Source organism: Pipistrellus kuhlii, unplaced genomic scaffold (assembly GCF_014108245.1).
Source record: "Pipistrellus kuhlii isolate mPipKuh1 unplaced genomic scaffold, mPipKuh1.p scaffold_m20_p_12, whole genome shotgun sequence".
NCBI classification, from domain to species: Eukaryota; Metazoa; Chordata; class Mammalia; order Chiroptera; family Vespertilionidae; genus Pipistrellus; species Pipistrellus kuhlii.
Window position 1 is genome coordinate 4,584,013 of NW_023425427.1, and position 23,656 is coordinate 4,607,668.

The window sequence follows — 23,656 nt, forward strand, 5'->3', positions numbered from 1 at the left end:
TTAGAAGGTGCACAGGATTATCATAAGGTCAGTTGGCAGTAATGCAGCTATGATCCGGCACAAATGAAAGGCTGGGGCACAGAGTCAGGGTGACCTCGCGAGACTGTGTCCTGACTTCCCACGTTGGGAAGACACCCTCCTTCCCCTCCTTTTCCTTTTCAGCTCAGAGCCTCTCTGAGCTCAGGTGGAGACGGTGCACCTGTGGCAGGCCTGGCTCCTCCTGTGCTTCCTCAGGAGCCCGGGCAGCAGGCCTGAGAGGTGGCTATGCTCTCTGAAGCCAGGCAGGAAGCCACAGACTGAGCAGGGTGCTGCCTTCTCAGCTTCCCTTCCACCGACCCTCCGTTTGAGGTTTTGGTGGCAGCAGCTATGGGGCTGAGAAGGGGGAGACCTGGGCCCAACCTCAGATCATCCCTGTCTGGTCCGCGCCAGGGAAGCCACCTCCAGACCACCTCTGTCTGGTCCACGCCAGGGAAGGTAGGGGAGGGGAGGTCCCATCAAAAAGGCACTGTAGAAGCTGAGGCTTAAGGCAAGGGGCATCTGCACTATCCAAGGGACCCCCAAAGGCTCACAGGTGGGAAGGGGGTCAGCTGGAATGGAAAACCATCCTCTCGCTGTTCCTCCACCTTCGCTTAGCAGCTGGCAGCCTGCAGAGCCCAGCCCAGCTGAAGGCCATGCAGCAGTTGGCAGGTCCAGTCCCCATCTGGTGCACTGCCCCCACCCCGAGTCAAGGCACGTCCTTTTGTTTTTCAATCAAGTGAGTCGGTTTCTAATATTTCTGGAAGCAGCAAAAATGAGGGGTCCCCTCCCATTTTTGGTTTCCCTCCAGATGGGTTTGAGTTTTGATGTTGGCTTTAAGGATTCTTTTTAGACTCCCAATGACAAGGGCCTCTCTCTGAGGGGACCGAATGACACAGGCCCTTTAAAACTCCAGGCCTGTCCCAGAAAGTGATTGTCAGTTCAGGGTGGGGCAGGGGATACAGCAGAAGGGCCAGGGGGTCAGAGCTGGGTCCCGGGCTGAAAGAAGGGGCAGGAGCTGGACTTTCACATTTAGTTGCAGCACATGGTCCCTGGAAGAGGGCCAAGGGAGAGCCGAAGGCAGGAGCCAGGCTGTCACTGGAGGGAGTGTGTGTGTGTCAGAGAGAGAGAGAGAGAGAGAGAGAGAGAGAGAGAGAGAGAGAGAGAGAGAGAGAGAGGGAGAGAGAGGGGGGGGGGGGGAGAACATGAAAGTGTGCATGAGAGATTGTGTGAGTGAGAGAGAGATTGTGTGTGTGTGTGTGTGTGTGTGTGTGTGTGTACCTGGAGGCAAGGCCAAATGCTTATGCCTGGAGGGTGAGGTACATGTGGAAGGACGTTGTGTGAGTGCATGTGTACTCAGCTGCGTGTGTGTGTGTGGTGGTCTGGGGGTGGGAGGCGTCAGAAACAGTCTGAGGTTTAGCAGGACACGCGCCCCCTGCCTCCCCCCGCCGTTTCCCTGTCCCTCAGGTTTTCAAGCCACCCCTATTCCAGCAAGGCCAGGGCCCACTCCATGGCCACCAAGAGGAGTGTAGCCAAGGAAAGGAAACCCAGAAGCTGACACCTTGGCCTTCACTCTGAGCCTCCATAGGGCTCTGGTGCTGGTGCCTCTGAGGCAGAGACCTGGACTCTCAAGGCCCGAGGAGTGGAGGCCGGTCTCTGCCTCACAGGCTCTCCGAGGCCTCCTGTCCTCACCAGCATTTCCAAGGTTCGGGCGGGGGTGGGAGAGGGGCAGGAAAGTGGGGGAGAAAAGCTCCCACCTTCACCCACTTTCTCAGAGGTTCCTGTTTTACCCTCATCTGGGCTCGTGTGTGTAGCTACACAAGGGACAGCATGCATGTGTAGGGTGTCTACACAACCCCAAAAGGGGTGAGAGAGGTAAGTGACACAAAACTGGGGACAAAGACAGATTCAGGCTGCAGGGAAAAGCATCCCAGAGCCAGGGCGACACACACCGGAAGGAACAGGTGAACGGTCTGAGGGAGTGCAGAGCGTGTGGGGACACTGCGACCCTAGAGACAAGGGGTGATGAGCCCGAGGCCTGGGGCAGAGTGGAGAGTGGAGAGGCAGGAAGGGCCTGGGCCAGACACCTGCAGCTCCGTCGTCTTCCCTCCCCTCCCCACCCTGCAGAGCCACGGGCTCCCACTGTCTCCCATCTGCTGCCAGGGCTCCAGGCAACCCCTGTGGGCCAGTCAATAAGGGGTGGTCCCTTCCCACTCCACCAGGTACTGAACCTTGCCCTCGGGTGTGACCCTCCGCGCCAGCACCTGGTACTTTTCCCCACAGGCCAACCGCCCCGCCGCACCGAAGTAGTTAGTGATGGAGGACTTGAGGTGGGACAGGGAGGAGTCGTCCTCACTGATGCTCTCAAACGTGTGGCTGTCAATGCTCTCGTCCGCCCGCTCAGGGCCCGAAGCCCCCTCGGCCCCGCTGTCCGAGGGGCAGCGTCCACTCGGCTCGGCTGCCCGCCGCTTTGCCCGCAGTGGCGTGTACGCTGTGGCTGCCAGCTTCCTCTTCCGGCTGCCCACTGTCCGTCTAGGGGGTGGGGGGGAGTAGGAAATGAGGGGGAATCATCACAAGCCTCCCCTTGAGCACTCCCCTGGGCACTCCCGTGAGGATCAGCCCACTGGAGCCTCACAATAGCCACTTGGGAGGGAAACAGGCTCCAGGGAAAAGCTACCATTCGGGCAGCGGCAGAGCCAGGATTCAGACCTCGGTGTGTCCAGCTCTCCATTTAGGAAACCAGCCCTGCATGGGGCCTGGGCTCCATCCTCTGCCTCCTGATGTCAGGCTGTGCGGAGGCCCCGCTTACACTGCTGACCCTCAGTGTAATGGGGTCGGATGGCAGTTATGAGGAGAGGACCCCACATCCAAGAGCTGGATTGGAGACAGACAGACATGTGCACACATGCGGGCAGAGAGGCAGACTTGGTAGAGAAGGGGCCACACAAGAGGTGGCACACATTCAGACACTTGAATGAGCCAAGAGCTAGTGAGTATAAACAGGAAGAAATAAGTGAAGCTCTAGCTGGTTTGGCCCAGTGGATAGAGCATTGGCCTGTGGCCTGAAAGGTCCTGCGTTCAATTCCAGTCAAGGGCACATGCCCAGGTTGCAGGCTCAATCTCCAGTGGGGGACATGCAGGAGGCAGCCGATCAATGATTCTTTTATCACTGATGTTTCTCTCCCTCTCCCTTCCTCCCTGATTAAAAAAACAATAATAATAATAAAAAACAAAGTAAGTGAAAATACAGAGGCGACAGCAGAAAAAAGACACCCAAACAAGAGAAAAACTCCCAAGGTACATAACTCTACTTGCAGGGGCCTCTGGGACCCCAAAATAGAGCTAAAGGAGCTCGGAGTTCAGAAGCTCACCCTCCCTACACCGCTGAGGACGGCTATTGCCAACTGGGTTGGCCCCTCAGCGTGTTCTCTGGGGTTCTGTCCCCCTCCCAGGTCCCATACCCTACAGGATGTCATTCTCCTCTCCACCAGGCTTCCAAATCCACGCTCCTTTCCTCAGAGACTGGAACACAGAACCGGGGTCGGGACCCTGTGGTCAGAGGCCCAGACATGCCACCTCCTGGCGTGCAGAGGCCAAGAGCCCCAGAGACAGAACCTCTGGCCCAATGACCCTGAGCTGGAGCACGCAGAGAGAAAGCCACCCAGCAGCCAAAGTGGAGCCACCTGGAAGCCGCACCCAGCCAGAGGGCCTCACCAGGCTCTCAGCTGCAGAGGGCCAGGTCCCTCAGCCCAGGACGCACATGGACAGAATGAGCCACATGGCAAGAAGTGAGAGGAGGTGGTGGTGGGTGGGGGTTGAGGGGTGAAGGTGGGGGAGTGGCGGAATGGGAGTCCAGGCTGCCAGGAAGCTTACCTGGAGTCATAGGAGAGGCTGGTGGAGGCGGAACCAGAGGTGCTGGCAGCATCCGTGGAGTCCAAGTCCGAGAAGAAGGTCTGGCCCGAGCTGGCACTGAGAGGGAGGAGAGGATGAGCCTGCTACAGGCTCTCAGCATAGCCCCCTGCCCCTCCCCACCTCTCCAGTCCTCTCTGGGCGCCCCCACCCCCGGGCCTCCCAGCAGGAGCCCACGTTCCCATTGCTGCCACCACGCCTGCCTCCTCTCTGCCTGTCCATGTCCTACCCTTCCGGACTGCAAAGCCCAAGGAGTCAAGAGAGCCTTCCCTGGCCACCCTCGCCTTTTAGGAGAGCTTTCCAGGGGATGCCTTTGCTGCTGGGGTGTGGGGGCAGCTCCCTCGCTGTTACCTCTTTAAACTCTGAATTTCATCCAGCGTGAAGTCGAATATGCTGGCCAGGTGGTGGTTGGTGCTCCAGGCCGAGGTAAAGTCGCTCTGTGGACACAGAGGAAGGAGCAGTGAGCCTCAGCTCTTCTCCAGCTGCGGCCGCACAGCTGCCTGCGGGTGCAGCCAGGCTCCTGAGGACTGGACCCTCCCAGGGTAAGACTCGCTTCCTCTTATCCCAGAGCTGCCTGCCCAGGGAGCCGGTCACCCAGTCCTGGCTCCGTCTCTAGCTGACTGCATGACCTTCCCGTGTCCGGGTCCCAGTGTCTCAGCTGCAAAAGTGGACAATGAGCCCCGGTGTGTTCACTCTGAGGTGTGGGAGGACAGGAGAATGGGACGGCCATGTGAGTGTGAAGAGCAGGACACGGGAGGCGCTGCTAACACTGCTGCCCACGGGTGGGCAGCTGAAGGGGAAAGCGAGCCCTGGAGCCTGGGTGCAGGCTGGGCTCTGCTGCTACCTGAGCTGTGACCTCAGCTGTGACCTGAGGAAAGTCCCCGCCTTTCCCTGGCCCTCAGTTTCCCCACCTGGACAGAGGGAACAAGGATATTACCTGAAAGGGCAGGGCGGGGCGAGGCGAAGTCTGGGCATAACATTACCCACCCTTGCCCCCCACCACAGGTTCTGGAAAGGACTTGGGGAGATAAAGGGCTGGTCTTGCAGAGCCTGGCTCTTCCTTGTATAGCTGTAATAACAGCTGGCTTCTCCTTTAAGGGACCTGGTACAATCCCCCCGGACTCACTTCCTGCACAGAAACCCCTAATACGTGCTGACCCTGCGTGTGAACGTGGAGAGTAAGAAAACGAGAAACTAACACTGGGAATAGCATCTTCCAGCAAAAACTTTGATCGTTTTCTTCTATAAACTCGCCTTTTCTGCTGCTGCTGGAATTCGTGAGGCAACAAACTGTGGAGACAGAAAAGGGAGAGGGGGCCACTTCAGAGCCTGCAGGCCCGAGGTTGCTAGAGGGAGGAGTGGCAGGGGCGGGGCGGGGCCACAGCCTCGAGGCAGGTCGGGCCCCCTTCACGACTTGGGGAGGACGGGAGAAAATGGCGGCAGGGAGGGAGGGGGTGGAGGAGGCACGATGGGCAGATGAGAGAAGGTGCCCCTTCAGGCACATGCATCCGGATGCTCTGCCCGCCACACTCGGGAGGAGGGGCTCAGCTTCATCAGGAAACCCAGGGACCCCTCACACTGGTTTTTCTGCCTAAGCCCCCACCCAGCGAGACTCAGGGTCCCAGGATCTGGCTTTTCCTTCAAGCCAGTCAATAAGGGCCTGAGGCAGGAGGAGTCGTGATGTGGCATCAGTCCTGGCTCAGCCAGACAGTCCCCTCCGGGTGCCTCCAGCGGGACCAGCAGGTGTAGGTCCTCCCTGGACTCTAGCACACTCTCTGGGCCCATGGCATGGCGTGTCGCCGGGGGTGGGAGGTGGGATCCCTGGGTCTCCAGGCACTGACCCAGGCTTGCTCTTTCCTCTTTTACGCAGCTCAGAGGAGGGGCCGTACTCAGTGGGCACCAGGCCCTTGTCAGGCAGCAGCTTTCCGGGCGGGTTGGGCGGGACGCGGATGCGCAGGCGGAAGATGCACTTCTTCTTCTTGATCTCCTTGCCACAGAGGAACCTGGAGGTGGGTAGGGGAGGAGAGAGCTCTGGAGTCTGTTGGTCCATCCTCCTGGGGAGCAGAGTCAAGTGTTAAGACTACTCTCTTCGCCTCCTGGACCCAGAGCTAACATACAGAGCGGCCTGAGGAGACACCGATTCCTCCAAGCCTGTGGGACCGCGAGTCCCGGGCGGAGGCGGAGGATGTGGCTGGCGGTTCCCGTTCTTCCACTGCCTGTGGGGGCTCTTGCTCTTCCTCTCCCCTTTCTTCTCCGCCTCAACCAGCCCCAAAGCCTCCTCCCTTAGGAAGGCCTCCTCCAGCCCCGAGTGGAGCCCCCTTCTTCTCTCTGCTCTCCACAAGGAGACTGAAAGCACCTCCAGGCACTGCCCTCATCTTTCCCACACCCCCAGGGCTGCTCTGAGGCTGCAGAGGGGACTCAGTCACAGCCCTATCCTCCTCAGGAGACTGTCCCCAGAAGGACCGAGCCTCATGGACTCAGAGTAGGGCTGTGTCTGGGCCCCAAACCGTGAGGAGGAGGGAGAGTGAGTGGGTAAATCTGCCTAGCGATGTCATGAGACAGCGTCGGATGGCAGCAGGGACCAGGGCTTATCCTCACCGAGTCCTCACGCTTACACAGGGCTGACACAGAGCAGCAGCTTGATACAATAGTTGTCGATGGAACAAATGAATGGCAAAGAAGAATGTGCGCAAAAGCAAGAGCGGGGAAGCAAAGGTTCCAGGATGGCTGACATCCAGAATAAATAAGGCGAAGGGCCAGAGGCAGAAGGCACGGCAGGTCTCATAGGGGCCATGAATGGAGTGCTAAGGAGCCTGACCATTCCCCGCGGTGGTAGCGGGGGGCCTGGCAGCTGTGCGTTCTGAGAAGAACTCAAAAGTCTGGCTGGGAAGCCACTGACTCACCTGAGAGATGGTGAGCCAATCCTTCAGAGCCTGGCCCAGATCTAGATGGCTTAGGGCAGGAGGGGCCCTCGGGTCAGGGCTGCAGCCCCCAGACAAGAATGTGTCACGCTGCTGGGGGGGTCAGGGGAAATGTCACAGAGGAGGTGGGTGTCTCCCTGGATCTTGAAGGACAGGTAGGCTTGTCCAGTCAAAGAGAAGGGGCAGGAGACCAGGCAGGGAGCAAGCGTGAGCAAAGGCTACAAGGTAGGAAGAACCTTTCGATTGAAATCCCACCTGTGGGGGCCCCACGGCATTCCCTCCCCTGCACGCACCGGCTTTTGTAACTGTTGAGCGCGTTGAGAAGATGCGGTCCTCGGTCCGTCACGGGGGTGCTGGTGAGCTATGGGGGAGCAGGCCAGCAGCACAGTCAGACCCTGGCCTATGACATAGGGGGAGGCCTTTACCCAGCACCTCCCTCCCGCAGTCTCCTGAGTCCTCCAGGTGAGAACCAGTGACCTACTGCACGGCCCCAGACAAGTGTTTTCACCTGAGCTCAGTTCCCACCTGTAACTGGGGAGAGGCACTCCTGTCCTAAATGGACCCAGAGCTTTAAAGATGCCCTTGACCCGGTGATGCCACTCCGTGACTCTACCATGTGGACGTAATATGAAACACAGAGCTTTCTGTGCAAAGTGTTCACAGCAGCACTGTTCCCAAGGCTGGGCCAACGGGAAGGAGGCAGGGAAACTACGATGGAAATCAACGCCGCCTTTAAAACGTTTCTGAAGACTCTTTTCATGATATGAAAAGCTATTTATGATATAATAAACACTGGAAAGGGGTATTTGCAGTACTGTGTGATCTAAACCACGTAAAAAGAAAAAGTACACAGAGAAGAGAGGATGGAAGGAAATGTGTTTCTGGGTTGTGTGATGTGGGAAGATGGATGGCTTTTTGATTCTTTAAAATTGTTGTACTAGGAGCATATGTGATTTTTTTTTTTTGGTAAATCAGCAAAAAAATGTTGTTTTAAAAATATATCAGTTCTACCTATCTTTTAGGGTTTTTATAACACTTGTGCCTTTTATAAATTATCAAACATTGTAAATGAAGATGTTATATGAAAACCTTTTTTAAAAAGTTTTTTTTTTTTTTTTTGCCTCGTTGCTACCGAGTGAGCAAGATGGGTCACCAGCAACTCTACTGGAGCCACCCGAGGAAATTCGGCCAGGGCTCTCGCTCTTGCCGCGTCTGCTCCAACCGCCACGGCCTGATCCGGAAGTACGGCCTCAACATGTGCCGCCAGTGTTTCCGCCAGTACGCGAAGGACATCGGCTTCATTAAGTTGGACTAAGGGAACTTCTGTGAATGGGTCATTGAAGACATCTCTCTACCTTACGACAATGCTATCTCTTTGTACATAAAATAAAAAAAACAACACTTAAAATATAAAAAAAAAAATAAATAAATAAATAAAAAAAGAAACCCTATCTCATCAAAGAAGGGCTTGGGGCAGTCAGGAGAGAAGATGCCGCCCTCTCATGTGGTAGAGAGGATTCTAAGGGGGACACGGCCCCGGCCCCACCGCGGAACTGGCTGGGGAGGCCCTGGCTCTAGTTTTGGCTCAGCCCCAAATGACAAGTCACTCTCCACCTCTGACATCCAGAAACTCCCCTGGTGCCCACTTCTGCTATTCAAAGTAGGACCAGCAGGGGGCAGGCCCACCTCACTTTCCATCCTAGCCAGGTGGTCTGGAGTGAATCAAACAGCTCGGTCCTGCTTCAGCCAGACTTAATCCCTTGCTCCCTGCAGCTAAGTCTGTGAGGTCCTGATCTGCCCACTGTCAAAATCTCGTTCAGGAAGCCCCTTGCAAGGCACAGGCTCAGAGGAGGCGTGGACTCAGGGATACAGCAGCTCAGAGGCTCCGGGTCTTAATCCCAGCCAGCAGTTTAAGAGCGAGCGCTCCGAGACCTGGATCCCAACCCGCACTGTGTGACCCTGGGAACCATGGTAACCCCACTGTGGTGTGGGCTCTTGCCATTCTGCCATCCCACCTCCTGCATACCTTGCCAAGCTGCAGGAGCTCCCAGTGGTGGTTGACAAAGGCCAGAATCTCCTCAAAGTCGAAGTACTTCTTCTTGCTCTGCACCCCCAGGTTGTAGAGGGCCAGGTGAACTACATCCACCCTGGGCAGGGGCAAGGAGGTGGGGCTGGGGTGAGGCAGCAGGCCAAGGTCAGGGCTCAAGGGTAGGGGCAAAGCTGGGGCCTGGTGGTTGGAAGTGGAATTGTTCCTGGAGGAACGGGGGAGGGGGGAGCCAGGAGAGACAGGGGCGCCTGGGCATAGCCCCATCCTCTCACCATCGCAGGGGTAGCCTCTCGATGTATTCGGGGCCCTGGTTACACACGGAGCAGAAGAACAGGTAGAATCTGTGGGCAGGTGGAGACGGGGCCTGTGGTGCGCGAGGCTCTGACACCCCACCCTAATCTAGCCCCCTCCCCCCCTCACCTCCCACTGCCTTCCCATGGTCAGCTTGTTCTCATTCCTAGGGCTGAAGGCCCAGGGGGGGCAGAGGTAAGGACAGGGCAGGACAGAGACCAAGAAATACTCCCCTACCCCTTCACCCCTACCTCAACCCCTTTCCCCAGCGTCACTGCCCTGGAATGTGGCTGAGTTCAGAGAGAGTTGGTTGAGCTGAGCTGGGTTAGGCTGCAGTGGTCACGCTCTTCCCCTCTCACACTCACAGACTCACACACACACACACCCCCCAGCACCACGGCTCACATATTTGGTTTGATGCACCTAAGCCTCCCATGAGCTCAGCCCACTGGTTAGAAGCTGAGTCAAGTGATCCACTCACCCAGTGGTTCCTACAGCACCTCTGGGCAGGATGGGGCGGGGCTTGTGTCACTCCCCCTTCCCCAGACACAGAGAGACCAGGGCTTAGAGGAGGTAGGGCTTTGTCTAAGATCCCCCGCAAATCAATGGCGACTAGGATGTGGTCCAGAATATTCCTCTGCTGGAAGGTTTCCCTCCTAGAGACCCCCGCCCCCCCGCACTTCATCAGAGCCTGGCACATAGTCTGAAGGAATTGCTGCTGCTCTCCCCGTCTCCCCACCTCACACCCAAGGCTGAGCCAGGTCAGATTAGCACCTACCGGTCTCCGAACATCATGGGCTCATTGAGGCACTGGGTGCAAGCCTCGTGGAACCACTGCCGGCAGCGGTAACACTGCAGCATCCGCAGGTACCACCTGGGGAGGAGGAGGAGGAGGAGCCAGGGTCACCTGGGCCCACCCCTCCAGCCATAGAGAGGAGCCTCAGCAACCTTTCCCAGCAGAAACTGGCCCTCCGCTGGGGTAAGGGAAGGAACTGTTACCGAGCTGCAGGCTGTGCCCGGGGGCGGTCCGGTAAGCAGGGCACATGCTTTCACTGGGGCTCAGGATGGGCCACTATCCCCGTTTTATAGATGAGTCAGGGAGTAAATGGCTTGCTCAGGGTGGCTCAGAACGCAAGTGGTGGCTGGCGATTCAAATCCTGGCCTCCCTGGCTACAAAGCCCTCTTCCACCATGCCACACCGAGTCCCCGTCTCCGCGCTGCGCCCCACACATTTCACCCTGGCAGATTCTGCTGACAGGGTGGAGGTGGCTCCGGGACTTCATGGGAGGATGGTGGCTCCTGTAACCAACGGGGCAGCACCATGCCTGGTTTTTCTCGCCTGCGACTGTACCTGCCTATCATGGCTATTCGGCAAACACTCCCTAAAGATAAGCTAACAGCAGAGAGGTATTCCCTTAATGACAGCCAATGCTTTGTTCACATCCTGTCAGGTGTGATGCATGGACCACTAGCATCAGAATCACCTGGGGTCTAGTTAAACCGCAGATCGCTTAGCCCAGTGGTGGGCAAACTCATTAGTCAACAGAGCCAAATATCAACAACACAACAATTGAAATTTCTTTTGAGAACCAATTTTTTTAAACTTTAAACTTCTTCTAACGCCCACTTCTTCGAAATGGACACGCCCAGGCCGTGTTTTGTTTTTTTAAGCCAATCAAGTTTAGCCGTGGGGGGTTAGTGACACTAACTTTAGTTAAGTTCTCTCTCTCTTTTTTAAAAAAAAATATATTTTATTGATTTTTTACAGAGAGGAAGGGAGAGATAGAGAGTTAGAAACATCGACGAGAGAGAGCCATCGATCAGCTGCCTCTTGCACACCCCCTGCTGGGGATATGCCCGCAACCAAGGTACATGCCCATGACCGGAATCAACCCGGACCCTTCAGTCCCCAAGCCGACGCTCTATCCATTGAGCCAAACCGGTCCCGGCAAACTTTAGTTAAGTTCTGATAACCCACTACCATGGGAACAGCCAAGGCCGTGGTATTTGGTGGAAGAGCTACACTCAAGGGTCCAAAGAGCCGTAGTTTGCTGACCACGGGCTTAGCCCACTCAAGAGGCCGGCCCACAGGCGGGGGTGGGGGCTGAGGATGCAGGTGAAGCCTTCCCTCCCCTGCGGTGTTCCCCCCACCCCCGCATCGCATCCACATCCCCACCTTCTGGGAGGCCGCCCGCCCCGCCCGGCCTTACTCTCCGGGCCCGCCGCAGTAGCAGTAGCATTGCTGCTGGTTGGTGCGGTGGGGCGAGTCCCACTCCAGCTCCTCGGGCTGGTAGGAGAGCACCATCTTCACCGCCTGCAGCGTCCTGGCGATGGCGCCCTTCTTCACCGCGCCGCCTTTCTGCAGGAGAGAGGAGGGTCCCGGTTGGGCCACAAGGGAAATGGCCACTAGGGGGACCTGCAGATATGCCAACACAGTCAGACCCAAGGAGCTTTTTCCCAGAATCCAAAATCCATCCTCTCCCTTTCCCAGGTCTGCCGTAACAAGCACAATAGAAGTAACAATAATAACTAGTGAGCGTGGGCACATACACGATTTTTTCTTTTAACAGGAAGACTCCGTTTAATGGGGGCCTCCAACTCCTGACACCAAACTGGCATCCATTTCACAGCAGAGGAAACTGAGGCTCAGAAATGCTAAGGAACCTGGCCCAGTGAGTGGCAGAGGCGCTGTCTGCCTCCAAAACGTTGGCTCTGTGTCCCCGAGTCAGGCCTGAGCTCAGAAAGTCGCTGGACCCGTGACTGGAGAGGGGAGAGGCAGGGACTGAAGGACGGACGAGGGGCTCACCCGCACAGCCAGCGCGAAGATACAGCGTCGGCAGAACCAAGGTGTGAGCAGGGACTGGTCAGCACTGCCTGCGATGGGGATGTGGCACTGCTGGTGGTAACCTAGACAGAGGAGTGTGGTGGGTGCCCACAAGGAAGCAGCTGTGGCCCCAAAGGCGGCCGGGCAGGGGAGGGCTGCGGCAAGACCTGGGAGCTGGGTGCCTGCCAGCTGCCAGGGGACTGGCTGGTCATGCTCTCACCAAGGCAAGCCAAGTTGGTGTCCAAGCAGGCGACTAAAAGGCTGCCTGGGCCCTGGGAGGAGGGATAGGAAGGAGAGGAGGCACCAAAGTCTGACTTCAGCCTCTGTGCCTCATCTCTCCCACCTAATGCTCTCCACCCAGGGGGGCTCGATTTCACAACTCGTCTCACTTTCCAAACCCCCAGCTCTCTCCAAGGGTCACCTCCCTGCGACCTCACTCCCCGAGACTGGCCCGTCACTCTGGAGCTCTGAGAGAAGCAGGAAGCCAGCTGAGGCCCCAGCAGTCTGAGGCACTGCCTGCCAGGGACCAGTGTATGTGGGGTTGGGGGCAGGGGGAGGGAGCTTGCTCATCACACTCACCCAGGCCACACTTGCCACAGATGAGGATCTCATTCAAAGGTCCTGATGTCTTCCCCAGGCAGATGTTACACTTGGGCTCCTCCCCTGGAACACCAGCTGAAAGAGAGAAGCCCTGTGGGTCTGGCTGGCAGGTACTGGGAATTTTAAAATCGCATTCCAGGTGCTGAGCCTCTGTGAGCTGGGCCTTGAACCGGGCCCCACATGCCAGCTCACGGATTCTCCCCAACCACTCGGAGGTGCCTGTTGTCATCACTCCATTCTAAAGTTGGGGAAATGGAGGCTCAGAGATGTTAAGTCCCTTGATCCACAAGTAAGCAGGAGAGGTGGAATTCAAACCCATATCTGTTTGACAGCAAATCCTTTGGTCTTTTGACCATATCATGCTGCCTCTCCTGCCTGATTTAACTTGATTTGTTAAGCAGTTTTTTATGTTAAATAATTTTTTAAATTTTTACAAATGTTATAATTTAAACTCTGCGCTCTAACAATTATGAACTCATGGGCAATCTTGTTTTGAAAATATTCCCACTTGCTTCCTGCTATTATTTTGCATCAAGTTTCAGATACCCAATTATTTCCATAAAAATTTCAGTATTTATCTCTGAAAGATTAAAACTGTTTTTTTAAAAAAAAAAAAAAATCTAGGATAGCATCTTTATTGCACCTAAAAATTAAAAATAAGTTCTTTATATCAATACCTTCCGTTAGTATTCACATTTCCGATTGTCTCAAATAAGTGTCAATTTTGTTTATTCGATTGCTTTTAAATATAGGTTCCCTCTCCATTTTTTTTTCCCTTTGCATTTTTTTTTTGTTTCTATTGAAAAAGAAACATGTTTATGTGCGAAAGGTGTGAATGAATACATTAAATGCATGTTAATGTGTGTTTCTGTCTTATTTCCACTAGCAGACTGAAATGGTATCTGTTAATCAAGGTGTCCCCAGGACCTCATACAGTGTGCGGTGTATAATCCATGTTCAACGCATGTTTGTTCGAGTAAATGCTCTCATCTCTTATTCCTCAGTATCTCACACTCTGTGGGTCTCATTGAGTCCTGGGCTTCCTGAAACGATGGATCAATACCTATGATGTGCTCAGCCTTGTGCTCCCACCTTGGGAGACGCCCCAGAGGCTGCTTTCCTGCCCTGCCTGCAAAGAGCAGGTATCTGGCGGGAGCCAAGTGACTCCCCAGTGAGCACACAGTGGGCCTCCTAAAGTGAACTGTCTTCCCTTAGCAGCTGGCTACCTGTGCTTTCAATAAGAGGGGAACAAAAAGAGGTGGTCCTTATCGCTTTGTACCTTTATGTGATAAACTAGAGGCTCAGTGCACGAAATTCGTGCAGTGGTGGTGGTGGGGAGGTGTCCCTCAGCCTGACCTGCACCCTCTTCAATCTGGGACCCCTCAGGGGATGTTATCACAAATCGGCAGTCATACATCCCTCTCGAAATCCAGGACCACTGGCTCCTAACTGCTCACCTGCCTGCTGGCCTGAACCCTCTAACTGCTCTTCCCTGCTGGCTGATCTCCATAACTGCTCTCCCTGTCAGCCTCATCACCCCTAACTGCTGGCCCCACCACTATGGCTTTGTCCAGAGGGATGTCTGGTCTAATTAACATATTACCCTTTTATCAGTATAGATCGAGGTAAGAGGGGTTTGAAGGAGAATCAGTCTGCATTAGACACACCATCTTGGAGGCAAAGACAATTTAGAAACTCTACTGATTGCCTGGGTTCTGTGGCCCCTACTTGGCAGGCTCTTTGAAATCATCTCTTATGATAACATATTCTTTAGGAACTGCCCCCCTATAACTCTGGGCTAAGCATTTTAGGTGGATTGTCTCATTTAACTACTCTGTGAGGTCAGTACTTTCAGCATCTCCTTTTTTTTTTTTTTTTTAAATGAAGAGACTGAGGGTTAGCGAGAGAGAGATTAGGTCCCTTGCCCAAGGACATGCAGCTATTAAGTGGCAGAGCTAGATCTCCTAAAGCCTGCCTCCCTACCCCGCCACCGTCACATCTGTTCTCCTGTTTGAGCATGAATGGCGACAGGCTGTTGGGAGGGCCATGTTGAAAATATATGAGTGTTGTGACTTATTAGTGATGTCTGTCATGGACATAGGAAGGGAGAATGGTGGCAAGAATGCCATGATTTCAGTCAATTCTCTGAGGGCAGGGGTGATACCCAGCCCAGCTCCCTTTCAACCGTGAAAGCTGGTCCTGCTCTACTGGCATGTCTATCCTCTCCTGCCTGGCCCCTCTCTGCCTTGGTGCTCTTTCCCCCATGGAGAGAGCTGCCTCCACTAGTTTTCTTCATATGCTGGTAGGATGTGCTCATCCAGAGATGACAATTCCGATTGCCTGGGCTCCTCCCTGTTCCTAACCCAGAGAGACCCCAAGCTTTGTGCATCAGGAGATGAAGGGCAGCAAAAAGACAGATACAGGCCTGCGCCCACTCTGCTCCCAGCACCTTCCGAGCCCCTTTCTCCATCTGCTGGCCTTGAAAGCATGGGTACTCAAGGGGATTGTAGGGAGTGGTTATAGGGTTAAGCCTCAGACTGACCTACCGGCAAAGCCGAAAACAAGTCCCAGCTTGGAGGGCACAGTCCTCTAAGCATAATTAAGCTTGATCTTGTGACTGCTCCCTAGATCTCTCCTGGGAAGCTAATGGGCTGTGGGAGGTGCATCAAGTGCTGTGAAAACAAGTGAAACTTACAAGAACATTGTAAATTGCCTTGTTTACCCTTGACTATAACTAAAGCATCAGCTTTGCAGTCTGGATCTGTTCTGTGGCCTCAGCCAAGCACAGAAGACCCAGCTTATTTTCTTTGTCTTTTCTTTATCCTTCACCAGCCCTCCCTCAGGCTCGCTGAACCCTTGGCTGTGCTGGCAAGGCATAGGGGATAACAAATGTCATGGGCCTTTTCCTGAAAATGTACAACTGACAATCTGATTGGCATCTCAGGGGCACTTGGGGGTTCATGGACAAGGTCAGATACCAGGAATAAGAGACCAAAGAAGAGAAGAAAAAAATAGATGTAGAGGAGGAGAGAGGACAGAGGGTGGGTGGGGCAGGGGAGTCTGAAACCTTAAGAAATACTCACCATGCTGTATGTCCTTCCATAGGACCCAGTATTTTGAATTATCTTCAAAGGTCACAAGGCAGCTCTGCTTGGAACTGCTGACCTGGGGCACAGAGAGGAAGGAGAAATGTGAGCAAGTAGCTGGGGAGAAGCCATAGAACATGGTCTTCCTCTCCTGTTTTTGTCCCTACAGGACACAGAGATTAATGTGACCCCCTCTTTGTGCGCAAGAAAGGAGAGGTGGGCCAGAGGGAAGGTGGATGGCAGCTTCTGGAGGTAGTACATACCCAGCCACTGCAGTTGGACAGTCAGGGACCGAGGGATGACTTGGTGAGAATGTTGAGGACAGAACAAGTCATAGTCCTCTGTTTTCCTCTCCAACCTTACTCCATTTTGCTTTGTAGGCTCGAAAGGCACTTTTCTAAAGAACTGGTTGGGTGATATTAAGGCTAAGAATGGCACCTGCAAAAGCTTCTTCCATGTTCAGCTTTTGAGCATGAGGGACAAGAAGGGAATTTCCCAGCAATCCCCGTCCTCCATCACCAGCCTAGGCCATAGGATAAGCAGAGAGATGCTGAGCCTGGGAACAGAGGCTGGGGAGAAAAGGTTTACCCTCTTGATCTTCCCAAGGTAATACAGTCCGTCTGTCCACCGGCACAGCACATACTGGCCCTCCGTCAGCTTGGACATCAGGTCTTTGAAGTTGTTCTTGGCTTTGGCCAGGGCCCCCTTGTTGGGGAGGTGACTGGTGGCACCATAGGAGTCCCGAGTGCCTGGGTCCAGAGCTCGACTCTCCATTGGTTTCCACTCTTACTGGAAGAGAAAGAGAACAGGCTTTTTACTCCTCGCTTCAGTGACTGGAGCAGGAAGGGAACCACCATGTATGTAATGTGTGGCATGTGCCAGATGCTTTTATTATCTCACTGGATCTTCAGGGCAAACCTGCAAGGGAGACACTATCATTCCCACTTTACAGGTTGGAAAACTGGGCTTTGGCAAGGGGGAAGTGGCTGGTCCAAGGTTGAGCCATGGCTTATGATCAGGTGAGCCCAACCTGAGTCTTCCACGCCTACCACACGGCCTTCTACAGATACGAATCTCTCAGCCAACCACAGAGCGGACTTCCAAGTCGGGCCTGAACTACTCTCTCTGGCTTAGGAACCTGAAGCTTTATCCCTTAAGCCGGTGATTTTCATCCCTCTTAATCTTATGGCACACATAAACTAATTACTAAGATTCTGCAGCATACCAAAAAAAAATTTTTTTTTGCCAATCTAACAAAAAAATAGGTATAATTTTGACTGGTTTACAAAATAATGATAATAATAATGGTAGTAGTAATCACCTATCCTTTTGCTCCAAAGCAACTTTTTTAAAAAGTCAGGTGCCTAGCCCTAGCATTGTGGCTCAGTTGGTTGGAGTGTCCTGCTGTGCACCAAAAGCAGTCAGGTCACTGCCCAGGTTTAGGGTTCCATCCCTGATCAGAGTGGGTATGAGAGGCAACTAACTTATTTTCTCCCCCCTTTCTCTCTCCCTTCCTCTCTCTCTCTCTCAAATCAGTAAAAATACATCCTTGAGTGATGTATTTTAAAAAATAAAAAATTAGGTGCCTATCCTTGTATAGAAGGATTTCTGGCACCAAGAATTAACTAATCAGACCCAACTTGATTATGCATCATGACCAATAAGATGCAATTCTATTATATTTATGGTTCAATTCAAGGTATTTACACCTGAAGGCTATTTTTGTGTTGGCTGTTGTCATTTTTTCCCTTTGATTGAATTTGCTTGGGTGACATTGGTTAATAAAATTATATGTTTCAGGTGTACAATTCTATAACACATCATCTGTACCCTGTGTAGTGTGTTCACTGCCCAAGCCAAATCTTCCATCACCCTTTATCATCCCAGACCCTCCTCCACCTCCCCTACCTTCCCCTGTGGTCATTTTACAATTTGACAATCTAAGGGAAAGGAGATCAGTGCCCCTGACTAACCGGTCAGGGAATGCATGTTTTAAAAATTCTTGTGCCACCCGGGTCGAAAATCACCACCATAAGCAAGTACAGTGCATGCTCGCTGGGGGGAGGACCTTATACTCTTCACTCCTGAGAGCTGGCAGAGAAAATTCACCCAGAAAGGAAAACGCCTGTGTGGCTTGTGTGTGAACTGGTGTAGACTCGACCATCTGTGTCTTCTGTAATCTCCCTTTCTGCTCTCAATTATGGGATGACTTAATGGAAACCAGTGCTGGGACATTTAAACTTACTTATGCTTTTACTCAGATGCAGAGTTGCTCGGAATCCCACTCTCTCTATGCCTGTTTCTCCCCAGCCTATAAAATGCATTCACTCTTCCTGTGACTGATACTACTGGGGTCCCCAAAACCCCCAAGCACATTAGAATTCTCCAACCGATGAGTTGCCACAGCTGCCAACTTTACACACAGTGACTTCCCGCCCACTTTTCCATCTTTCTGTCCTGGTCTGAGTTAGCGCCTCACCTGCCTGGGCCATTGGGTCATTCAATAACTGTTTCCTGAGCCTTGTGCTCACCTGTCCTGGGCACCTGGGGGTGGGAACTATACCATCAGGGCAAAATGGGCCACTGCTTGCTTTCCTGCCTCCCCTCCAGACTCTCCTAGGGGGCCAATTCCCATCTTCTTATTCTCTTCCAGAAACCTCTGTAATTCCCAATGCTTTCAATGGCATTTGAAGCCCTCCCATCCCAAACCTCCTCCGCCCCCCTCTGTCCTCACCTGCCTGTAAGCCCCTCCACACGCTCTCCCCTAAGCCAAACACTGCCTCCCGCTGTTCCTGCACCCCTCCCTCTCCGCCAGGGCGCTGGCACCTGGTGTTACGATTATCTCCTCAAAGGGAGAGAGTCCCATGCATTTTCCGTTTGAGAGTGTACCCCTGTGAGTCTGGTTGGATGTTCACAACAGCACGTCAGGGAGCATATGAAGCTAAATACGTGTGTATGGCACGTCAGGGGCCCCTGGCAGGAAGGGCACTGCGGGGGTCTTGGCTCTCCAGACAGGGGCGCGGCCACCCCGTCTACCCCTCTGTCCCCACTCCTCTCTTTTCTCCAGTTCAGGGCGCACAGGCACGGAGCAGAGCCTTCGGTCCGAATCCCTGCTTTCTTTCTCCACCACCTGACTCCCCAGCTCGGCAAGGTCCCCGCCCGCCAGGCTTGGGGCCCGGGCCGCGCGCGGCAGGTTCACAAACTGACACTTCCTCCCCCACAGCGCCGCCCGGAGCCAGCGGGGTCGCCGCGCCCCCGCCCCACCGGCGGGGAGAGGGGGCCCCCGGGTGGCGCCCCCCACCCCCGCGCGTCTCATCCCCCCCGGAGCGGGCCCCCGTGGGCTGTGATTGGCTGATTCAAACCCATCTGCAAAGAGTGCCTCTTTGCGGGTTCCCGTCGGCGTCCAGTTCAAATCCGCGGCACCCGGCGCGCGGGGCCAGGCGGGGGCAGGAAGCGAGGATGATTCATGCGCCGGGGCCTCTCCCAAAGCGGCCGTTGGGTTTTTTAAAAAGGTTATTGAGGGGAGGAAAAAAGCTGCAGGAGTACCCCCTGCGGACCAGCGCTCCTCTCTGCAGTCTCTGGGACGCTGAGCCGCCCCCTTCCCCAATCCGCCGCAGCCTGACTTCGGACGTGAGCAAAATCCCAAACGCACCCGCTGGTCTCGCCTACGCCCCGTTCCTCCCGGAGGAGCAGGAGAAGGAAAGATTTAGGGCAAAAGGATAGAGACCTGTCACCCACGCTCCGCAAAGGCTCGGGGACCCGGGCGGAACTCCCGCCGCAGACCCCGGTCACCCTCCTTCCTCCCCCAGGCGCGCGGCTCCCCGGGACGCCAACCCCCTCCCCCGCCCCGAGGCGCTCGCAGCCCGCGTCCGGGGAGGTGGAAAGAGAGCTGTGTGCAGGCAGAGAGTGCGGCTCCGAGTCCCCGGCCCCTCCACTTACCGCGAGCCCGCGGGTCCGCCGGTCCCACTGGGAGTCTGGCCACTGGGCGCATCCGCGGCGGAGACGGCAGCGCCCGGCCCGCGGCTGCCCGGCCGAGTGTCCGCTCGCGGGGCCGGGGTCGGGGTCTCGGCGGGGGCGGGGCGGGGCGGGGGCGCCGTGGGGAGGAGGGGGGAGGAGGGGGGAGGAGGAGGGGCAGGGAGGGGCCGGGGCGCTCAGGAAGGGGCCCCCCGGGCTTGGGGCGCCATCTTTTTCGCGTTTTCCCGCGAATTATTGACGTCCCGCTTATGTAATTAGCGGGGCCCGCGCCGGCCTCGCCATTGGAGCCCGCGGCCGCGGGGCCCTGCAGCGCCCCCGCCCCGCCCGCCCACGCGCCCCGGGCCGCCCCCGCCCGCCCGCCGCCGGCGCGCATCTGCCGCCGCCTCCGGGCGGGCGCACACCCGCGGGGGAGCGGGTCGCCGGGACCCAGCCGGGACGCGGCCGCCGGCGGGGCGCGGGCGCACCCGGGCACACACCGGACAAACTCCGCGCGGGCGCTCACGGCGGGCGCACACTTGCCGAGGAAGCGGCTCTGCGCGCGGCGGCAGACCTACAGCTGGCACAGACCTACAGCTGCACGGACCTACAGCTGGCACAGACGGCGGGGAGGTGCGGACTCACTGCGTGGACACGACCCAGGGTAGCCCAAACGGGATTCACGCAACCTAAAAAACTGCACCACCCCGCGGTCAGCACGGAGACACAGCATGAGCAGAACTCAGAAACATATCCAGCGCACACAACAGACACAAGCTCACACCACACCACATATATGACACGAACACACCATAGACGACCACAGAGTGTAGACAGATACAAACAATGAGAGAGAGACAGTTATCGATATGCAACAGAACTTACATATAAGGCAGACAAACAGGCACAGCAACAAAGTACACCAATAACACTGCACGGAAACACAGCACAAATACCTACTGCATACACAACACGAATAAATGCATGACACACAGCGAAAGACAACACATACACAGCCATAGAAATGGCACATGGATGCTAAGGAATAGCAAATGAGTGCAACGAGCATGACCCAGGTCATATAGGGCTCTTGCCCTGGGGAGGAAGGGGCCACACACACCTCCGTGGGGGGTGGTAATAACACTTGTCAACAATACCCTACTCTTTACCGCCCTCCTCCCCCACCCCTCAGCGCTCTCACCTGCTACCATCACACTGCAACATCCCCAAGAGGCCAGGGAAGTGTGTACATTTTGGGAGTGGCCAATGGACATCACTCCCCCCACCCCACACCAGCTTTCCCTATCCCTGTCAAGTTGCCCATCCTTGGCTCTTTGCCTCTGGGCCTTGGAGTAGGATCTCTCTAGCTGGTGGTGTCTGCCTTTGGGATGTGCAGAGCAGAGATATGGGAAAGATGCCCTTGCCCCTGGGTCTCACAGGCTAGCTTCCCTGATCACTGGCTGTGGAAGCTGAGCATATCACTGCAACTCTTCAGCCTCGGTTTCCTCATCTAAAGAGAGCTGTTGGGAAGGTTAGAATTCATGTACATAAAGCCCTGGGCAACCAGCAGTATGCAGTGAGTGTTGTACTTTGTAAAAATGTTATCTATTTACTGAGTACATGTAAATATGACAGGTTTGGTGCAGTGAACGGGACATGGAACCGGAGGGGTCCTGCCATGGAGTCCAGCTCTGCCTTGGAGCCAGTGTGGGATGGTGGGTGGTGAGCTAGTTCCCCTTTGGGCCGAGGTACCTCAAAGGGAGTAATACTTACTCCATCTCACTGGGCTGTTGCATAGATGAGGTTAAAATTAGATCACGAGTAAAGGTTAAAATGACAGGACGAAGGAGCAGGTACTTTTGTATTAATAAAAAGTGGTGTGTAAAGCGAGGTGTTATTAAAACACGAACAAAACAGGAAGTTATAAATGTCCCTGGAAAGGTACAGTGTCACCAGTGATGTTTAGAGGCAACTATAACTTTGAATTGAGCAGGGTAGGGTATATATCACAGGGAAGGTGGCGTTTAGGTAGGCTGTGGAACTGGGAGGTGAGCCTGCCAGGTGTAGGAGATGGTACCTGCAGGAGCCTGGGATGCAGTGAGCTGTGTGCACTGGGCTGGAGTTCAGCTGTCTGGAGGGAAGCAGTGGAAGGTGAGGTTGGAAGAGGAGGTGGAGCTGAGTATAACAGGCTGAACTTGGTTTTCAGCTCACCGGCCATTCAGGGCCACCGAACAAGGTGGCAATAGTGTATGTCCTAGAGGAGCCATTGCAAGTCTAGAGAAGAAATGCCAGAATCTGAATTTGCTTTGGGACCTGGTAGAAGTTGAAAGTGTAGACAAACAAGAGAAAGACAAACAGGCCAATTAAAAAAAAAAAAGTTAAAAATATCAACAGGCAATTCACAAAAGAGGAAACCTAAATGGCCAAAAATATGAAACCAAGTTCAACCTCACTGGCCATGTGAGAGATGCAAATGAAGAGTCCGTTTTACATCCAGTGGACTGGCGAAGAGGAAATCTGCCCATGTCGGGAGAGGGAGAAGGGGGACAGCTTGGAACCCTCACGACACCATCAACAGAGACATAAATGGCCACCACTGCTTTGGAATGGACTTGGGTAACCAAGTTCAAGATGCTCTCATCCACAGTTCACTGACTCCACTCTACTTTACATATAATGTTGAAAATCAGACACTGGTTAATTATTCATGAACAGCCATTCAGACAGATACATTGTGACCTATTCACTCCATGGAACAATACACCGAGAATACAAAGAAACCGAGGCTCTCAGCTTTATCGGAGATGGTGTGTAGGAAAAGACAACAAGTTGTAGAGCAGGTATAGTGAGATACAAGCAGTTGCTTTAAACATTCAAAATTGTGCTACGTCTATATTTTTAGAGATCGGTCAGATAAGACAAGCATGAAAACATGCATGGAATATCAAAGACACCACATTTAGAAGAGTCGTTATCTCTGGGAAGGGAGGGATGGCAATGAAATTGGAAAGGGGTACATAGGGATTTAATTATACTTGTAATGTTTTATTTCTTAGAAAAAGATATCCGAAGCAAATGTGACAAGGTGTCAAGATTTCGCAACGCTAGGGCCATGGTAGTTCTTTCTGACCCTTCTCCTCCTAAAGTCTAAGGCTCTTTCTCTGTGTTTGAAACATGCGGTAATATAAACATGGAAGGAGCAGGGAGACGCTGCCAGAATGGCAGAGGGAGAGATTTGGTCACGTGTGCCGGGACATTAAAGCTCAGTGCCCCAACATGTCTGTTCGGTGGCTTGCCAAGCTTGGTGAAGCAGGCTCAGCAGGGGCAGATCCCCGGTGGGGGCTGGGGGGTAGGGAGAGTGGAGGCCTGGGAGTTGGAGCGATTTCCCCAAGGACTCACCCAGAGCAGGGAGTTAGGGCGCCTCCCCTGACAGTCAGCTGTGTCTGTGCCTGCACAGCAGGGGGGACCCCCACAGGCCAAAGATCCTCAGAGGAAGCCTGCCTTCCATCCTCTTCCTACATCTGCAACATTATCCTATGTTTTTATAAAAAAAAAATATGTTTTATTGATTTTTTACAGAGAGGAAGGGAGAGAGATAGTTAGAAACATGGATGAGAGCAAAACAGCAGCTGCACCCCCCCCCCCGCCCCCCTACAGGGGATGCACCCGCAACCAAGGTACATGTCCCTGACTGGAATCAAACCTGGGACCTTCAGTCCCCAGGCTGACACTTTATCCACTGAGCCAAACCAGTCAGGACTATCCTATGTTTTATTTCAATTAAAGACAACTTGGAAAATATGGAAAAGCACTAGGAAGAAAATAAAACTCATTTTGTGGCTTCTCACTGTCTTACTTTTGAAGTCAATTTAAGAGGTATGTAGGTGATTCGCATACAATAACTCTTGTTTTTCTAGATCATGATTTATTTATTTATTTATTTATTTATTTATTTATTTTTAGAGCGAGAGGAAGGGAGTGGGATAGAGAGCTCAAAACATTGATAAGAGAG

At 54.2% G+C, this 23,656-nt stretch overlaps 2 protein-coding genes across 8 annotated transcripts; one reads left to right on the forward strand and one right to left on the reverse strand.

Moving 5' to 3' along the window:
- Window positions 1–2,175: 2,175 nt before the first annotated feature.
- On the reverse strand, window positions 2,176–19,999 carry PHF19 (PHD finger protein 19). 7 transcript variants are annotated; one of them, XM_045579868.1, is made up of 15 exons: window positions 19,633–19,994; window positions 16,282–16,478; window positions 15,691–15,772; window positions 12,587–12,682; window positions 11,990–12,090; window positions 11,394–11,542; window positions 9,962–10,057; window positions 9,165–9,233; window positions 8,872–8,992; window positions 7,139–7,206; window positions 5,766–5,978; window positions 5,124–5,214; window positions 4,276–4,361; window positions 3,889–3,984; window positions 2,176–2,547 (listed from the first exon to the last, which is right to left on the reverse strand). In XM_045579868.1, exons 1-15 carry the CDS (start codon window positions 19,682–19,684, stop codon window positions 2,205–2,207), a joined length of 1,860 nt encoding a protein of 619 aa, XP_045435824.1. In that variant the 5' UTR covers window positions 19,685–19,994; the 3' UTR covers window positions 2,176–2,204. The 7 variants fall into 7 exon arrangements, 6 of the variants coding, with proteins under 6 accessions (XP_045435824.1, XP_045435825.1, XP_036288729.1 ...); XM_045579869.1 differs by having other exon boundaries at window positions 5,766–5,927; window positions 19,633–19,992; XM_036432836.2 differs by having other exon boundaries at window positions 16,282–16,482; window positions 19,633–19,766.
- Window positions 7,945–8,256, forward strand: LOC118716107 (40S ribosomal protein S29). The gene has a single exon (XM_036432853.2). It carries the CDS (start codon window positions 7,990–7,992, stop codon window positions 8,158–8,160), a length of 171 nt encoding a protein of 56 aa, XP_036288746.1. The 5' UTR covers window positions 7,945–7,989; the 3' UTR covers window positions 8,161–8,256.
- Window positions 20,000–23,656: the final 3,657 nt, after the last annotated feature.

Coding starts and splice junctions, on each gene's coding strand:
- LOC118716107 (XM_036432853.2), top strand. CDS start 7,990: ATGGGTCACCAGCAACTCTACTGGAGCCACCCGAGGAAATTCGGCCAG.
- PHF19 (XM_045579868.1), bottom strand. CDS start 19,684: ATGCGCCCAGTGGCCAGACTCCCAGTGGGACCGGCGGACCCGCGGGCT. Junction 12,091..12,586: donor CTGTGGCAAGTGTGGCCTGG/GTGAGTGTGATG, acceptor TCCTCTGTCTAG/GTTACCACCAGCAGTGCCAC. Junction 7,207..8,871: donor AGCTCCTGCAGCTTGGCAAG/GTATGCAGGAGG, acceptor GCTCCCCCATAG/CTCACCAGCACCCCCGTGAC.